General features: G+C 38.4%; 1 protein-coding gene and 1 pseudogene across 2 annotated transcripts; one reads left to right on the top strand and one right to left on the bottom strand.

Annotated features, from left to right (window-relative positions):
- The first annotated feature begins 6,108 nt into the window (after positions 1–6,108).
- Positions 6,109–9,307, top strand: LOC148853833 (polygalacturonase At1g48100-like). Its single transcript, XM_088941028.1, has 8 exons — positions 6,109–6,453; positions 6,558–6,686; positions 6,873–7,040; positions 7,135–7,170; positions 7,315–7,522; positions 8,157–8,238; positions 8,424–8,532; positions 8,631–9,307. Exons 1-8 carry the CDS (start codon positions 6,175–6,177, stop codon positions 9,036–9,038), a joined length of 1,419 nt encoding a protein of 472 aa, XP_088797154.1. The 5' UTR covers positions 6,109–6,174; the 3' UTR covers positions 9,039–9,307.
- Positions 9,308–12,466: 3,159 nt separating this feature from the next.
- Positions 12,467–15,593, bottom strand: LOC148853832 (pentatricopeptide repeat-containing protein At2g13600 pseudogene; annotated as a pseudogene). The gene has a single exon (XR_016112590.1). The product of XR_016112590.1 is annotated as a pentatricopeptide repeat-containing protein At2g13600 pseudogene (transcript).
- Positions 15,594–18,926: the final 3,333 nt, after the last annotated feature.

Here is an 18,926-nt window from a genome sequence, read left to right as displayed (position 1 = left end):
ATGTCATTCATATTGGTATCACAGCTGAACCAGTCAAAATCATGGGCGATTACAGTATAAATCTGTAGTTGAGATAATTTGGTCAGCTGAGTTTTGTTCCATTAGATATTGCATGTAGAACCGATGCAGTGTTAACATATTTAATATAGAAGAGTGCTGTATGAATTTGTTACGATTGAGGCCCTGTAAGTCCACTAGCCCAGCCAAGTCCAGAGGCTGAAATCTACGATCCTGATGGGAAGTAAGACCATTAATCCATTTACTATTTAGGCACCGTTGGATTTTTAGGAAACACTTACCTGTGTTGTTAGGGGTGTGACCAAATCGTAGGTATTTTTTGAAACTAAACCGGTATTGCCGGTTTTTGCGAATCCCCAGATTGAATCAATCGGTTGATCGGTTTTAGTTTTTGATTAATTTGGTTTTTTGGTTTTTATAATATATATTATAAATATAATATAATCGGTTCAATTAACCAGATTTTTTGTTTGATTTGACTTTTTGATTTTTTGGATTTTTACGAGTTTTGGAGATCGGATTCAGTCCTCACAAAATGGTACTCACATTATGGGAGTGTTTGGTTCCATTGGCATTTATTGAAAAATTGTTACTATATCAGCACCATATAGGCATTGGTGTTTTATTTCTGGTGAAGCAAAATGAAACAATTGTTTAGTTTCACCTTTTTATCAAATAAATGGTAGAAAATTGAAATGATTTGATTTTTGTGCATGGGGCATTTGGGGAAACGTCAAATTCTTGTTTCCCCCAAAGCCCCATTGTTTCTTGAAATCAAATGCAAATGTAGCATACTTTAATGGGTATTAATCTGAGGTGGAGAGTAAAAAACATTTAAAGTGAGGTTCAAGCAAACGACAAAAACAAGAAACATTTAAAATAAAAAAGTATAAATAAATGTTTAAAGTGAAAAAGTGCAAATAAACACCCTACCCATAAATGCCCATGGAACCAAACACATATTATACTCACAACCACTTGCAACTGTGCATTTGAAATATCTCTCAATAAATCAAAACATACAAGTATAGAGAGATTCTCATGACGTCGAACATGTTACAAATAAATACATGGAATAATTGGATAGGAAGAAATTGCCCAAAAAGGAACGAAAGGATAAAAATACACAGTCCTACGAAAATACTCATAACTTTCTTATTTGTTTCTTTTTTTTTAGCTTTTTAGTCTTAATAGAGTTCTTATTTGTTTGTTTTCTTTTAAATTAGTTTGGAAAGGTGTAGAAGTTGTCTCATTTCCTATTTGTTTATTAGTTTAGTAAGTTTGTAATGAGGGCATATAAAAAGGACCCTAAGCCTTTGTTTACTAATAGTGAATTTTAAATTCAATTTCTTTGGAGAGTTTCTCTTATTTTCTGGTGTGTTATCAAAGTTTCAACCTAGTGGATTCTAGATCCTTTATTATCAACGTGTAGCTTGCTCAATATCAAGATCAATCACGGTTTCTGTCCTGCATCATCCTAATACATGATTGAAGTAATTATGAGAAACATTTTGTGAGGACTAAATCCAATTCCACCCGTAGTGTTGTTTTCTGCACAAATAAATTTTTCTTGCTTCTATTTTTATCCTTGTATCTTTTTTGTTTTAATGGGCATTTTTATCTCGTTAAATTTTATCACACTTTCCTCTAAAGTGAGAAAGTAACTTATCCACCTGGAAGAGGATAAGACTTTCCTGGATAAGGTGTGAGCTTTGTCGTTCATGGTGGATACCATGTTTTAGGGCTTGTTTCGGGGTTTGGTTTGTTGGTGAGGTGAGACACAACGGAGAGGTCGAGTGAACGTGTCCGGTAAGAAATGATAGATCTGTCTCTCTTCCGGTATGAAATGGTATATCTCCGAAGAGGTCAACGGAGAGGTAAGACACAGTGGCAGATTTGTCTCTCTTTGTTCTCTCTTCTCCTCCTCCTTTTTCTTTTTCTTCTTCCCCTACTTCCCTCTTCCTTTGTAGATCATCTCACCGAATTTACACCTTGACAACCAAACAAGGTAGGTGTAAATTTTTAAAATGAACCAGTTTTAATTTCCACCAATCACTAAATCGGTTCATTTTTTCATGGTATAAATTTGAATTTACACCTCAAACAAATGCAACCTTAAGTGAAGAAAAACATTTGAATTATCCCTTCACGTGACTTTAAGTCTTCAATCTGAGTTCACATTTACACCCCACATGCACATCTCAGCATGCATTGGAAAGCTGTCATTTAGAGATGTTCCCAATACACGTTTGAGATATGTTGTGGGACATGCAATGTAAATTCCTTGAATCCTTCTTTACAGCTCACTGAACAGTTGACGTTTTAGAAAAAAACCGGTGCAAGGTCCATTCTAACAACTTTTATAGCCTTGCATTGGGAATATCCCTCCATTAAATAAAACACAGAAGTACAGAGATATTTCCAATGCAAGGCAATAAAGGCTATTCGAACACTATTCCAATGGGTTTTGCACTGATTGAAGCGGGTCTCGTTTCAGAACATTCCATCCTTCATCACAGCTCAAATTTGGTGCCACTATGGTTGTAGAATATTCAAAACACGTGTGATCTGCTGTTAGTTGGATTGCTAGTCCGTCCCTATTTAATTGGGTGCTCGTAGAAAATGCTATAGCCATGGTTGCAGCATATGCCAATTCATCCATCATGGCCACGCAAAAACAATGAAAGTATGCAACTTTACCTTTTTTGGTATGTTGTTAGCAGTTTCATGATTTCTATTATATATCTATTATATTAAAATAAGGGAAAATTCTCCTTTAATACCCTAAATTTTGGGGTAGTCTTAGGTTAGTACCTGGACTTTTAAACATATCACTGCAGTACCTAAACTTTTAAAAAGTGTCAAGTTAGTATTTGTCGTTAATTGATTGTTAGTTACCTGTTGAAAATGTCAAAACTATCCTTCAAACGAAGATACTGTTCATTGTCTTATACCTTGAGACTAAACCAGTTATCTTCAAAGAAAAAGAGAAAAAAAAAACATGAAATATGAATATATGATAAAGGAAAACAATAACTAAAAGCAAAGAAATAACTAGACGATAATGTCTTTCATATCTAAAGGTAGAAGACAATGACTTCATTACTCTAGAATCTCAAACACCTCAATTAGTTCAATCTCAAGGTAGAAGACAATGAACAGTATCTTATTTTGAAGGATAGTTTTGACATTTTCAACAAATAATTGTCGGTCAATTAATGACAGGGACCAATTTAACACTTTTTCAAAATTTAAATACTGTAATGACACGTTTGAAAGTTTAGGTACTAACTTGATACTACCCTAAAATTCGGGATACTAAAGTGGAATTTTCCTAAAAAAAAATGCCAACTACCTACCAGCAAGATGAGAGTTAAGCCATTAAGTTTAGACTACATAACTAAGTTGCAGGTTTAGTGGGTACCCTAGTCACGAAGGTTTATTAATCAATGAAAGTGATACTATCCAATGGTGGGTGGACTCAACAAATCTATGGCTATTTAAATTCGGTGATGAGGTTTGAATTCCGTTTTCTAGTTAGATTCGAACTAGAAACATGAACTCAAATTCAACTCTATTTGAATATATAGCATAAGTTCGATTAGACTTGTGAACTTATGGACCAAACTTGAAGCTAACTATAACCCCCCCCCCCCCCCCCTCAACTAATTGTTTTTTTATTTTAAATGAAAATACCAACTAATTGGTAATGAATTGGTTAGCTTAGAGTGGTTAGATGCCTAATGGATATGACTGGTTTTGAACCCCCGATACTTGTATCCCAGCCCAATCTTGGGCACAATTTAGGCTATTCAGCCCAACGAGAACATTTTCCGTTGTCAATTATTGCTCCCAACGAGAAACATTTTTATTGCAATCAGTGGTTCGAAAGCCAACCACCAAAACTGGCGAACTGTGGGTTTGAAACTTCAGCAATGATACCGGCGCACAGGGGTGTCAATTGGACTGGATTTGGTCTAATCCGATCCAGTCTAATATGAATCCATTATAAATGGACTAGGTTCAATCTAATTCAATAAATATCTTAAACCAATTTAGATCAAATCCAATTTAATATTTGGACCATCCAATCTGTTCAAATCCATTATAATTTATTCAATCCAAACCTGGTCTATCAACATATATAATGGACTAAGTATTGAGTTAATCCGATCCAATATAAACTTATTATAAACAAATCAGTCCAATCCAATCTAATAAATATTTTGGACCGGACTGATCCAATTCAATATATCTTGTTGGTCCATCTAATTGGTCCAAAATGATTTTGGACTGAATGTGGTACAATCCAAAGCCGGTTCATTATGACACCCTTACCGGCGCATAAATCATTTGTGCACCGACCCCTCCCACGTATGGCCCACCACGTGATTGAAGAAGACAAACAGCCCAACAATATTTTGTTGCCCAAAAAGCGAGGGAATTCGGGGGAGCAAACCGCCCCATTCCCCTATCTCATCTTCCATGTCATGAACATGTTAACCACCACTTCTAAAAGGTGCCTTAAGAAGGTTCTGTCTCACTACGGAGGTTCTCACTCCTCATCTAACTAAAAAAACTACCCTCACTCCTAAACTCAAAGGTCCATAATGCCCCCACCCCTTTCTCTCTTTTTTTTTTTTCATTTGCCACGAAAGTAATTAATGCAACTCAAATACTAAACATCCTAACACAAGGTAGCAGTGGGACGGATCAGGTTAAATGTGGGCTGATTATAATAAGACCCATTAGCCATTCATTAGCTAGCTTGCAGGTTTGTACTTTGTAAAATAAACTAACAAGAAAAGCATTACATTATCCAGATCCAATCCAATCCAATCCTAGTTGAGTTGGTCAATAAGACATCCCCAGGAAAGGAATCAAACCGAATGCAAACAATCAGCTAAAACCGCACCAAAATACCAAAAAAAAAAAACAAAGAATATGGATTCTAACACACTAATTTTCCATAGTAGGTTCTATGTTCAATTGTTTCACAATAGATTTTTTGAAATTGATGCCTTCACAATTATGACTGAGTAGAGTATATCTATCCTTCTATTTCTTCCAGTTGTTTCACAATAGATTTGGGATCCTAATTACTGGGTATATGCCATTTTGAGCATTCTGATTTCTGATATTTCATTCTGATTCCTAATTAATTTCAAAATCCACTGGGGGCATTGTAGTATATTCCACTAGGAGCAGAGTAGCCAGCCAAATTAGATGCCTACTTTTTGGGTGTGTACAATTAGATGCCTAACAAATGTTGCTGACGTGGGTACTTTCGTTCCTCTTTTTCTCTTTTCTTATTTCTACTTGGGAACTAAATTCCTCTCACTCTCAGTAAGATCCCTTCATGCTTCAAGAGTTACACTTTATGAGTTTTAAAGGTTAAAAAGGGGGCTTTCCCTTTTTTCCTTATTCCCCACTAAGCTAATTAATCTAATGCATGCCATCTATCCTCTTAATCCACTATAGCATGCAATTGAAAGTTGAAACAAGACAAGCTCAGAGTGACCTAATCTTCATTAGCTAATCATACACCATAATTAATAATTTGCTTCCCTTGTTCGGACTCTCTTCTTAAGTTCTTATATTCCAACGTTCTGGTACGACTAATGTTATAATAAACTCCATAGGTGCTTTCATGCCAACTCACTGCACCCCACTGATCACATGATCTTCAGCCATGTCCATTACCCCCTAGCTAGAAAATCTTGCACAGAGATTTGAGTGGCTGAGATCGATCATCCATGACTCAGACAACATTTTCCATGCATCATGATGATGGTTTCCCTTTTTTTTCTGATGGTATGAATGTATGATGATGATAATGGTTAAGTTAATACTTGGCTGGTTGAAGTCAAGCTTGCTTCTCATTTGCAGAAAGAGTTTTATCCAAATTCTAGAGTTCAGAAAACTAAATTTTGAAATGCAGGGGTGTTTTTGTAATTATAACTCTTGAACACTCTTAATGGCGGCTGTACTTGCAATTCAAAACCACGGCCTCCCTATTTGTGCAATCTCTTACTCTCTCTATATAAACTGCATTTAGCTACCTTCTTCATTCCCACTGTCCCAGGCAGAGTTAATTTCTCCTGAAGTTCATCAGAGAACAGTTGATGATCTCTGTTAGGAGAGAAGGCTGAAGAAATGAAGAAAAGCAAGAACAGATCCCTCCTCTTTTTGCTGGTTTTCCTGATCATGATATTCATTGCTTTTTCTACAATTTCAGTTGAGGCTAGGAAGAACCACAGAATGAAGAGCAGAAGTCCCAAGAATCAGAAACAAAGAAGAAGTGACAACAGTGGCAATGCTCCAGGCCCTGCACCTGCCCCAGCTCCTTACTACGGTTCTTATCCGAGCCACTCAACCATTTTTGACATTCTGTCATTTGGAGCCAAGGGTGACGGAATTTCCGATGATTCCAAGGTGAGAGACAGAGAGACAGAGAGAGAGAGAGAGAGAGAGAGAGAGAGAGAGAGTTCTAACTACTTCTAAGTTCTAACATGTGTATGGTGATCTCTCTAATACAGGCATTTCAGGCTGCATGGAAAGCTGCATGCAGGGTTCCATCTGCCACAGTAGAAATTCCATCAGAATTCAGGTTTCTCATCAGACCAATAACACTTCAAGGCCCTTGCATGCATCATCTTGTACTTCAGGTCTGCATTCTATCTTTCATTCTTTCTTCAACCTATCCAACCTTGGGAAATGGAAAATAATTAATGTGCTCTGCTCTACGTTTCCTTTATTTATTATCCAATCTCTATCTCCCCCCTAGGAAAGCTAAACAACTAAACAAGACAAAAGAGAAACAGAGGAATCTGATCTGTTTGGAATTAATACAGATAGATGGGACTCTCTTAGCTCCTCCACAGATAAGTGCCTGGTCAAAATCCAGTTTATTCCAATGGATAAACTTCAAGTGGGTACACAACTTCACAATCCAAGGAACTGGAAATTTTGATGGCCAAGGTTCAGCTTGGTGGAGTCTCTCCCAAGTCAACTACGTTCAGGTTAGCAAACACAACTTCCTCCACTGGCATCAACAACGTAGAAAATTAAAACAAGAATAACACCAGTTTTGTGTTCATCTTTTTCTTTTTGCAGAAGAGATCCAAATATATTCCAGATATAAAACCAACTGTAAGATTAAGAAGTCCTCCTCCCCACTCAATCTTTTGGCTTTCAAGTTTAGAATGTCTCCTTGGAACCAATTTAGATCATATTTTCTTATCTTCAAAGGATCAAATTAAGTTATGTAACAGAGTTTCTGGGTTTTTTTCTCAGGCTCTGAGGTTCTATGCAAGTTACGATGTTACTGTTCGTGACATAACCATTGTAAACAGTCCTCAGTGCCATCTAAAATTCGACAGTTCCGGCAGGGTCAAGATCAACAACATTACAATTTCTTCGCCGGAAACCAGCCCAAACACCGACGGCATTCACCTACAGAATACGCGAGATGTCGAAATTCAACATTCCAATATTGGGTGTGGTAATTGATTCTTTGATTATTTCTTATCTTTCCATAAACATAAAAGTTCTTTTTCTTGATTCCGAAGGTCGGAAGGTTCTTGGGGTTCCTTTACTTCAGGATCAATGCATGTGTTAGTCCTGTGTGTCCATTGCCTACAGAAGTTGGTACTTGAGAATATTTTGAGCCGCATAAGTTGGTAACGAGTTTAACGCTCACCACGGACTAAGAAACTGACTGAACCCACTTCTGTACACGTGGCAGTTTCTTAGGGGCTTCTGCATTGTGTTGTCGTCAGAGCTCACTGTACTGCAGATTCAAGTAATCAAAAGGCGACCGGCGTTCAAGAAAGCCTAAAGTGGTTTTACTGAAAAACAAAATGATATTTCTTCGTATTTTTGTGGATAAAATAGTCATAAAGTAAAATGACTAGCTTATATTAATAAAACAATGAAGCTCACAACGACTTATTGACTTATTCACTGAAGGACAGAACAATAAGTCATTCAGTTCAGCCACTTGAGCCAACAAATGGTCCTAATTGATCTTATGTGTCTCAAGCTAACTAACCGAGTTTATTTGTTAAGCAAAAACACGGGTGCTGTCAAGTTAATAAAATCTTGATTTCTGTTTTTCTTTTGTTGTAATTTTACAGGAGATGACTGTGTATCCATACAAACAGGGTGTTCTAATATTCACATCCATCACAGTAACTGTGGCCCCGGCCATGGCATTAGGTAATAAATTGAAATTAAAATTAAATAAATTAATAACGTAGCAAGCTAAGGATTTAATAATTTTACAGCTAAATGATATATATATATATATATATATTTCGTTCTTACTTTTGTTTATTTATTTTCTGATTCTTGATCTTGTTTCTCGTCTGTCTTGCTTCCTCATAATTTCTTCCAAATCACAGCGTAGGAGGGCTAGGGAAAGACAGAAGTGTAGCATGTGTTTCCAGCATCGTTGTAGAGAATATCAACATTCAAAACACTCTGTATGGAGTTAGAATCAAAACATGGCAGGTTGAAAATTCTCAGAGCTATATTAAGCTGGCATTATTACTCATCTGAGACATTTGAGAGTAATAATCTAAACTAAGTTTTGGTCAAATCCGTTGCAGGGAGGGATTGGGTCCGTAAAAAATTTATCTTTTTCCAACGTTCAAGTGTCCGACGTGAAGGTCCCAATAGCGATCGACCAGTATTACTGTGACAAGAAATCATGCCGGAACCAGACGGAAGCGGTGGCCATATCCGGCGTTAAGTATAACCAGATCACCGGAACTTACTCCGTGCAACCCATCCATCTCGCCTGCAGCAACAGCGTCCCCTGCACCGATGTTGATCTTGTCGGCATCCAGTTGGAGCAATCGCCGAGTTCTAGAGGTTTTCAACAGCAGGCACTGTGTTGGAATTCTTACGGGAAGTCACAAGCTCCCCTTGTTCCGTCGAGCATAGATTATTGCTTGCAGGGAGGAAGAGGTTTGGCCAAGCGACCAGCTACAAGATCACATGAGTTCAGTTGCTAAGCTCTAGCTAGCTAGTTCGTTGTAGTTATGCATGCTTCCCTTCTGCAATTTCCACCATTGTAGCAAGGCGATGGTTTAGTTATGTGGGGTGTTGTAATTCAATTCAGTTTTAATTTTATTATTCAGAGACAGCATATGATCGAGCATTTTCTATTTTTCTTACTGATCCTTTTTTCTGAAAACCGAAAGCAATTATTAAAAAAGTTCCGGTCTAGCAATATCCAGGTTTGATTAAAATAAAAGCACGGCCTTTTGAAGAATTGGGTAATTAGGATTAAGCAGCAGAAATCAAATCAGGAATCTCTGTATATACTAGCTTCTTCTCACAGTTGAATTGAAAGCAATGAATTTTGAAGAGATCTTCCATAAACGCAGAGTATACAAAAAATGCCAAACAACAATTTTTTTTTTTTTCATTTGCACTCTTTGTTTTTCTTTTTAGCTTCGCTCCACAGGAATATGTTGATGAGGTCAAAACTTTGAGGCAACCCTTGTTTGACTTTCTGTTATATAAATTTATTCACAAAAAGCCTTAATTGGCTGAGGACAATTAATATTCAAGTAACAAATTAAAAGGTGGAAAGGCAAGGGACCGAAATATGATAATTTCTTATTATGTCTTAAAGTTAAAGATTTTAATTACAACTTGCCATTGTTGGGACCTTTTGCAGAAGGGGAAGTCTTTTGATCTGCGATGCAATTGTAGTCGGTATATATGACTCAAAAGACACCGGAAACCACATCAGATATCCACTCAATCCCCTATTCTCAAGCTTTCCGGTACATTCTCATCTTATTTCTACAGGGTAAATATATATAAAGAATACAATTCACTCCTTCTATAACAATTTTTATATTGCAAATATATCCAAGTCTAGAAGAGAGAGAAGTTGTGGGCAGCTTTCAATATATATAATTAAGAGTATAGTATTCAAGTTGACAACCGCAAAAGAGCTTACTTGCAAAGTTGCAATCCTAGAGGCTGCAGTGCCCAAGTACGGACCACTGGCTGACCCATATCATCAAGCAATGAAACAGTCCCACCGAACTCACATATCCTGAACTTCTAGTTCTAGCCATGTTATTACGATGGACATCCACAATGTACACGTCTCTATGAACTGGGACAGAGTCTATATTGGTCGGTTCCAACTATCCATAATTATCAAATATGGATTAATTAACCATTGTGCGTTCTTTATTTAATTCTCTATGTTTATATACTACTATTGATTATGGTTGTTGTTGATGATGACGTTGAGGATGAGGATGATGATGTTGTTCGGTAAAATGAAAAGTTGAGCATTTGAGAATGGAGAAAAGTGGGTTTTAGATCAATATTGGTGCAACAAATTCTTATACCATTATTGGTCATTGATGATGTGCGATTTGGTGTTTCCTGTTGAGTTGCAAGAAAGTGACTATCAAAATGTCCAAGTAGCTTGACCCAAGATGGGCATTGTGATACTTAAGTTAGCGAGCTAATAGTTGTTTGTAAGGAAGCAAGAGAGCTAGAGAATTGCGAAAGCTAAATCATGCGTACCTTGTGAGGTTGGAGGTTAGGACTTTGTATAGGCGAGCTGTTATGAGCTGCATGAAACACGTCTAAGATCTTCAGGCCGTCTAGTTCGGATGTGGTTTCACGCCTGGAGGTGAACTCCACGTAAGCAAGCAACGTTTATCCAATCCCGTCAAAGCGAGCTGGGTGATAATCGGATCTTCCAGCATGGCGTCATGATCCCAGGGAATTTGGAGGCAATAGCCTGCTTAAGAGAAAGGTCACTCAACACGTCAAACAGGTCGCTAACCAGAGTCAAGTCAGATCGATGGAAGCAGGTACGCCAACCAGAGATGTTGCCTAATTGTTCACATTTTGGCCTACTGGAGTGGTGCTGAGGTCGTCAGGGTAATTGTGAAGTGTCTGAAGTGCTCTTGGGGTCTGCTTACATGGTATCGAGATGTCACTCTACTTTTCTACAATGCCACGTGCCGTGATATCATTGAAGGACCAAATTACTCCTCATTGGTCACCTTGAGAAACCCTTTCTAAGCCAAAAAAAAAAAAAAAAACTCTCCAACATGAGAAAAGGCCTTCACTAGCTACTCTCTCTCTCTCTCTCTCTCTCTCTCTCTCTCTCATAGTCTCCAGCTTCTGTTCCTTTTCTTTTAAAAGCCGATTTGTCGGTCAGTAGTGGACCAACTTCTTTTTAGTTTAATCTGGTTCAATGCAGAACAGATGGATCCGATATATGTCGATTTACGGAATGAGACAAGGGATCGATGACCAATAATCCTAACGTCTGGTATAGTCAATAATGTAGAAAAGGACGAAAAGGAACGAGTAGCAGGCTATTGTAATTTGTAAGGCGGGAGGACTTACCACTTAAACGAGCTATGAATATGATTTGCTTCGAGCATAAATATGAAGACGAGAAAAACTTATATGTGATCATTGTGATGGAAATAAGACCAGACCAGTTTTTGTTCAGACTGTTTATGTTGCCGGACCAAGAACTTAGACCAATCTTCTTGTTGGCTTGAGACGTGGATAGATTTGTGAGAGTTGATATTCTTTAAGCAAAACTAGGAAGCTCTATTTATATCAATATGGCTAGCTAGGAAAAGATTTATAAAATTAATATTTGTTTAGTAGCGAATGCCCGTGAATTTGTTATTTAAATATTGATTGTTTTCATTAATGTAATGCAGAATAATTAGCTAAAATAATATATTGTTATCCAGATAGCAGCTGGGACCAATATTGATTTTTTATACAATATAAGCTTGACCAGAAATATTTTTTTTCTTAGTGCAGGTTATTCAAAGCTTTTTTTTTTTTTCATTAGACTACAGGAACCAAAAGATCACATCAAAGATATCCTTCTACTCATGTATATATCTTCCAAGGCTTTTCAAAGGTATTGGGGTGTGATAATGATACTATGCTTAACATAAGCATATTTGTATAAAACAAACTAATGGAGAAGCACGTTTACTGCCAATGAATCAACAAAATGGAAAAAAATATCAATCGGGTTTTGCAAAAGATATTGGTGATTACATTGATGTGAGGCTGCCTGAAAGTTTCAGTGTCATATATGCATCGTATTGCAAAGATTTCATATCGCATGGAAGTCCAAATTTATACACGTTTGACACAAACAGATTACCCAAAAAAGCACACATATACAAGCATTCAGAAGTAGAAATCTTTCCTCATGGAGCATTTTTTTATCAGTACCAAGGATAGATTTTATTAACAGAAGAAAAGGATTGGGTAGCCTCGGCTACCCCATTACAAAGAAAGGCATTACAAGACTTTCTTCATGGGGCATTTGGAAACCACATGTAATTAAGAATTCTTGTTTAAATCCACAGTTCAACTTGAATTTGAAACAGTAAATGAAGTTAGGAAGAAAAGCTAGAGGTAGAGTAAGATACACATGACTGAATAATGATTCAATTTGCTAGTATAATATGATTCTGTTATAATACAAAATTACAAATAGAACTTCAAAAATAAAGTCGGGCATTTTTAAGTAAATAAGATTGTTTACTGTAACTGAGTCATCCTTCTTCCTACTGTTTATACTGAGTATCTCTTCCAAGAAGAATATTATTCTTTTATCAACTTGTGTATGCTAGCTTCTAGATACAAGCAGAATGTAACAAAAGAAACCTCTTCAACAGGAAAGACCATAAGCATCACTTTCACTTGGATTTCCTTAGAATTCCCAAAAAGAACCTTCTCTAAGAGCTCCAATGCTGCATTGCCTAAAGCATCGAGTGACTGTAAATTTAACAAATGATAACTGCCAGACTTCCAGGAACTTCCATAGTTCATCGGTGATATTTACAACTCGCAACAATGAGGGGCCATTACTTGGTGTAATGGGAAAATCTCAGGCTGGGTAAGCATCAGAACATGGGTTCAATTCTGAGGGAAGCCATTTTGTGAGAGGAAAAAAAAAAAGCTAGGACCGCATCCAGTCTACCCCTCCCAAGATCCTAAATAGCTAGGAACAACATTGAGTAATGGTCTTTTTTAATCTACAACCCGCAACAATGTTTGAAATTATTCTCAAGTAACAACTTCAAAACCACTACTCAGATCATTAACTCTGCAAGTTCTGGAAAACCATCATTTCAGATATCAAAAGTTCTAAAATACCATAAATCTCAGCTGATTGTGTGTGGCATCCATCCTCACAATAGAAAGAATGGACTTGATTTCTAACCTCAACCCAACTACACCCCCCAATCTTCTTTAATCCCTTCTCTCTCATCAACTTCCTTACTTTTGAAACATCATTCCATCTCCCAACTGATGCATAGATATTTGAAAGCAAGATGTAACCAGCAGAGTTTTCCTCCATCAATTCCCAAAGCTTCCTAGCAGTCCTTTCCGCCATATCCTCATTCTTATAAATACTACATCCACTTAATAGAGCTGCCCATGCATTAGCTTCAGGCCGAAAAGGCATTGCTTCAATGAACTTCTCAGCCTCACTAAGGCGCCCTGATCGAGCCAGCATATCCACCATGCAAGTGTAGTGTCTACCCCTTGGCTTTATACCATAAATCCTCTCCATTGACTCGAAGTACTGAAACCCTTTGTCAACCAACCCACAATGGGCACAAGCAAAAAAAACAGCTAAAAAGACAAGCTCTGTAGGAGCAACACGTGCTGATCTTTTCATTTCCTCAAACAGGATAAGAGAATCCTCTGCAAAACCATTATCTGCAAGCCCTTGAATCATTGCAGCCCAAGAGATCTCATTCTTTTCAGGCATCCTATTGAAGACGCCCTTAGAGCTCACAATGTCTCCAGATTTAGCATACATGTCAGTAAGTGCAGTCCCCACAAACACATCCTGCTGAATCCCGAGTTTAATGATCTTCCCATGGAGGTTCCTGCCTTTCTCTATCGAGGCCAAACTTGCGCAAGCTCGTAGGACACTTGAGAAGGTTGATTGGTTGGGAATTTCTCCAGATAAAAGCATCTCATTGAAGAACTCCAATACATGTTCACAGTGTTCATTTTGAACATACCCTGCAACAATTGTGTTCCAAGAGACAATGTTCCTCTTGGGTATCTGCTCAAACAACTCCTTTGCCTCTTCTAATTGGCCATTCAGGCTATAACCGGCAACCATTGAATTCCAAGAAACTAAATTTCTATCAGAAATTGAGTCAAAGGCTTGGCGTCCATCTAAAGTCTCTCCGCATTTGCAATACATGTCAATTAGAGTGCTCCCAATGAAAACATCCCTCTCAATCCCAACTTTTATGGCATGTCCATGAATGCTTTTCCCTGGTAGCAAAGCCTCAAGGCTGGCCAATGCACTAAGAATGCTGGAGAGACAAGAGATATTTGGTTTAAACCCATTATGAACCATTCGTTTAAAGAGTTTCGATGCTTCTTCTGCCTCACCACTCTGATTATATCTTGCAATCATCATACTCCAAGAAACTTCATTTCTCTCGGGCATCTCATTAAAGATCCGACGAGCTTCCATCAAGTCGCCTGTCTTAATGTACAAGTCGATGCTTGCAGTCCAAGAAACAACATCTCTCTCCTCCATTTGATCAAAAACCATCCTTGCCAAATCAATCTCACCCATCCTAAGGTGCAACGTGATTAAGGAGTTACAAACCGATATATTGTGTTCAAAGCCAGTTTTGACAATCAGTCCAAAAACACTCCTGCCTAATCCTGTATCACCTAAGCTTGTACAAGCTCTAACGAGAGATGTGAAAGTCACCTCATTTGGCAGGATTCCACTTTCAAGCATTTCCTGAAAAAGTTTTAAGGCTTCAAAATTGAAGCCGTTTTGAACAAACCCGCTAATTGCAGCAGTCCAGGATACCACATTCTGGAATGGATTCCTCTCAAAATACCACATTGAATCATCCACTCTTCCAAATTTCATGAAACCTGCAATCAACGCTGTCCAGGAGACTTCATTTCTTTTGGGCATTTCATCAAACAAACGACGAGCTCCTTCCAGATTTCCGTTCTCAATATAAGCCGAAATCATGCAGTTCCATGCCACAATATCAAACTCTCCAAGTTCTTTTAGGATTCTATCAACGTCAAGAGTTTTCTTGCAATTCAAGTACATGATTAAGAGCTTGATGGCTATATATCTATTTGATGAGACACCCATTTTGAGCAGATGCGCATGAAGGATTCTCCCTTCTCTGGCCAGGCCTTGATTGGAAAAGTTCTTCAACAGAGAGACACAAGTCTCTAAATAAGCTTGGAAAGCTGTTTTTGGATTGATGGAAATGAGACTTCCAACGACTCTTTTGGTGAGAGAGGAGGTAGTTAGGGTATTTGACGACAAACCGGACAAAGGTTGAGGAGAAATTGAAGGGCATCTCGGCCATGTTTGACGATGCCTGTGAAAAAATGGGAGATAGCTTAAAGTGGGATGTCCGGCGATTTTCATGCCAGACCAACCTCAAGTCTACTGAATCTGAGTGCGACTGTGCTTTTATTCATTCTCCTCTCTTGAAATTTTAGGGAAAATTTCCGATAGGTACTTGTACTTTTGTTCATCCTCCCTGTAGTTTTATTTTAATAAAAACCTCTTTTAAATTTTTAAAAAATTCAACTAAAATCTCTCTTCCGTCATTTATCCAAACGGGAAACGTTAACCGGTACATAATTTTTTTAAATACCCATTTTACCCTTTTTTAATGGGTACTAAAATAAATAACTGGTGTTATGCCGATCAATAACAGTCACCGGTGAAAAACAGTTATCATTAACTCCCTCGTATTCCTTGGTCAAACTTCACTCAGTGCTAAATATCGTTGAGGGTGGAAAATTCCAAATACTATAAACTGAGAGATTTGTAAAGCTTTGTATCGAAAGATTGATCTCTCCAAATGGTTCCAATATCGGTCAAATTTGTCACCAAGGAATCTGGATTTTCGAATTCAAAAAAAAAAAGAAAATTATGTACAAACGAACAACTTCGGAAGTAGAAATAAATGGATATGAATCCGTACGTATTTCCAGCAAAACAAATGTCCACTGACTTTGCAACAGCAACAAAGACTCTACAGTAAGATCATCTCCCCGTGGCGGCTTGGTCCAATCCAAGTTTTGGTCAATTCGGTTTGGTTTTGGTTTTCATGCATGAAAACTGACCGGTCCTATATTTTTAAGTAATTATTAATTAGTCCCTACTCTATACGTTAAATATTGATATATTTATTTGTGTTTTGTTTGAATTTAAAAAAAAAATTAGTTATTTATGATAAAAACTATAAACATAAAACCAATACAAATATAATACAATGCTACAATATTTAATTAAATTTTGTATAAATTTAAATATATATTAACAAAAAAATTAGTTTTACATGAAAAATTAATTGATTTTGATGTAACCGTTTTTTGTCACATACCATTTTTTATGACGTATAAAAATTTTTTTTGGCTAAGTACTTCGTTATTTGACCCAGTAGTGACATGCCTTGGTGATGAGCTACTTGGTGGCGAACTCCCTGGTGGAGAACTGCCTGGTGGCGAGCTCCCTGGTGGAGAGCTACTTAGTGACGAACTGCCTGGTGGCGAACTGCCTGGTGACGAACTATCTGGTGGCGAACTGCCTGGTGACGAGTTCCCTAGTGGATTCGTCATTTGACCTACTCCTGGGCGGCCTACAACTCAGAAGACGGTGGAGCTCCCTAGTATAGCGCAACCCGACTACCCTCTACATGAGGTGATTTCCTCTCCTTTGTAGGCGGCGAGAGCTGAGGGACCTGCGAGAATATCATTTTTTCCCTCCTCTTTGTAGACGGCAGGAGTCGAAGGACCTGCGAGAACTCCACATTTTTCTCCTCTTTGTAGGCAACGGGAACTGAGGGACCTACGAGAACTGAATCAGAGGACCCGGGGGTATTTTCCCGACAGGGACTCTCCGACGCTTAAGTTAGCACTCTGATTGTAGAGAGATTTGAAGATGATATTGGAGAAACGAGAGAGATAAAGAGTAGGGATTACCTCCATTTTTTCTATCCCCTTCCCCTCTTGGGGTGAGGTCTTTATATACCAGAGTCCTCGTGGGTTAGGTGGGTGAAAAGCCTCCAAACGGTAAGACTAGTCACATCCTGTCAGAACCGGGGTACGATGGTGAACTCCTCGAGGTCGTCAGGCGGCCAAGTCAGCACCTGGGCCAGGTGTCAGGGCGGCGCCTGCGTCAGTCAGCGGGTTGGTGTTTGGGCCAGGTTTTTCAGGTCGGCGCCTGTGTCAGTCAGCGGGTCAGTGTCTGGGCCAGGTTGTCAGGTCGGCGCCTATGTCAGTCAGCGGGTCGGTGTCTGGGCCAGGTTGTCATGCAGGAGATCTTCCTACGATATGTCAAACTACTCCTGTACCGAGTTACCCGACAAGTGGCGAGCTGCTTAGTGGCGAGCTGCCTAGTGGTGAGCTGCCTATGCAATGCCGAGTTGTCTAAGTTGCCAAGCTATGAGGGTGAGCTACCTGTGGTGAGCTGCCTGTGGTGAACTGCCTATGGCGAGCTGCCTGTGGCTAGCCGCCTGTGGTGAACTGCCTGTGGGGAGCTGCGTGTGGCGAGCTGCTTATGGCAAGCTACCTGTGGCAAGCTGCTTATGACGAGCTGCCTGTGGCAAGTTGCTTATGACGAGCTACTTGGGGGAGCTCCCCCAACAAGCTGTCAAGAGGCCACACTTAGTTGGCATGAGGTGCCATGTGTCACAATTCCACTGTAGGGCCAAATCTGCCCTCATCAGATTTAAATATATATATTTTGGTTTTGTATAAAAACTAAAAAGAAATAAACTTAAATATAAATAAATATTTTAGTTTAAAATATATATAAAATCAACTAAACCGATAAACCTACCCAATCGGTTTTGGTTTGGTCAATGAATAAATCAATTAAGTCGGATCGATTGAAAAAAATGACTCAAACCAATCTAACCCAACCCGTAAACACCCCTACTTGTGGCATAATTCTCATCATGTTTATAATGCTTCAGAACATCCCACCGACTCTCTGATCAAAAACCGGAGGCAAATCTATACCATTGAAGAGAGAAAGACCGGAAATGGAAAGGATTCGGACGAATACAACCTTCTGGATTTCAGACGAATACAAACCTCAAGAGAGAGACGGGAAGTAGAGAGAGTCCGGGCAAAGTAGGGTTGTCGGGTATAATCACTGATTTGGGCACTCGCAAGAAAACATACTTGTTGTCAAGGACCCATGATAGGCCATCGATATCAGAGCGTGTGGTGGCGTCACATTCGATAAAGAAACCTAAAAGGAAATGAAGAAGGAATCGAAAATGAATTGACATAATAAAGTTTAAATTCAGGGAGATAGAGTGGAGATCGAAAATCAAATTTAGTGATGAAGAAGAACAGAAGTTTTAAGTGATTAAAACAAGGGATTGTAGTTAAGAATGGCAGCTTTTGGGCCATAATATCAATAAAAATAATATTTTTAATAAAATTTTAAAAATATGTTAACTTTTTTAAAATAATATGAATTAAGAGCGAAAATACTGTTCATTTTCTTTCTCTTGCAATCTATTCATTGGTATCGCCACCCACCGTTGCCTCTGACAATACCTTCGGCTACATCCACCGCCTCAGCCTCTAACAATGTTGTCAGTTCAACCAGCTTAGATGGTGTTGGTGTTAGTGTTAGAGTTGACGTCTATCCCTTAAAACAACAACCCTTGAGGGTATAACGTACAATCTATATTCCCGTGAAAAGTGGTGCTCCAAAATCAAAATTTGTATAACTAGAGCCTATTCTTAACAGAGATTTTTCTCTCTGCGAGTTCAAACAATGGAGTCAAAGAGAGATGATTCTATTGACAAACGATGAGATTAATAAAGAATTT

Source organism: Nelumbo lutea, chromosome 4, assembly GCF_056320005.1.
Source record: "Nelumbo lutea isolate HS-2025 chromosome 4, American lotus-T2T, whole genome shotgun sequence".
Lineage (NCBI taxonomy): Eukaryota > Viridiplantae > Streptophyta > Magnoliopsida > Proteales > Nelumbonaceae > Nelumbo > Nelumbo lutea.
This window is presented reverse-complemented; position numbering and strand designations above follow the sequence as displayed.

Bases quoted from the DNA above. Each gene is read 5' to 3' on its own strand.
- LOC148853833 (XM_088941028.1), top strand. From the start codon at position 6,175: ATGAAGAAAAGCAAGAACAGATCCCTCCTCTTTTTGCTGGTTTTCCTG. The intron at 7,041-7,134 runs GTTAGCAAACAC...TTCTTTTTGCAG, and splicing joins CCCAAGTCAACTACGTTCAG to AAGAGATCCAAATATATTCC. The intron at 8,239-8,423 runs GTAATAAATTGA...TCCAAATCACAG, and splicing joins GGCCCCGGCCATGGCATTAG to CGTAGGAGGGCTAGGGAAAG.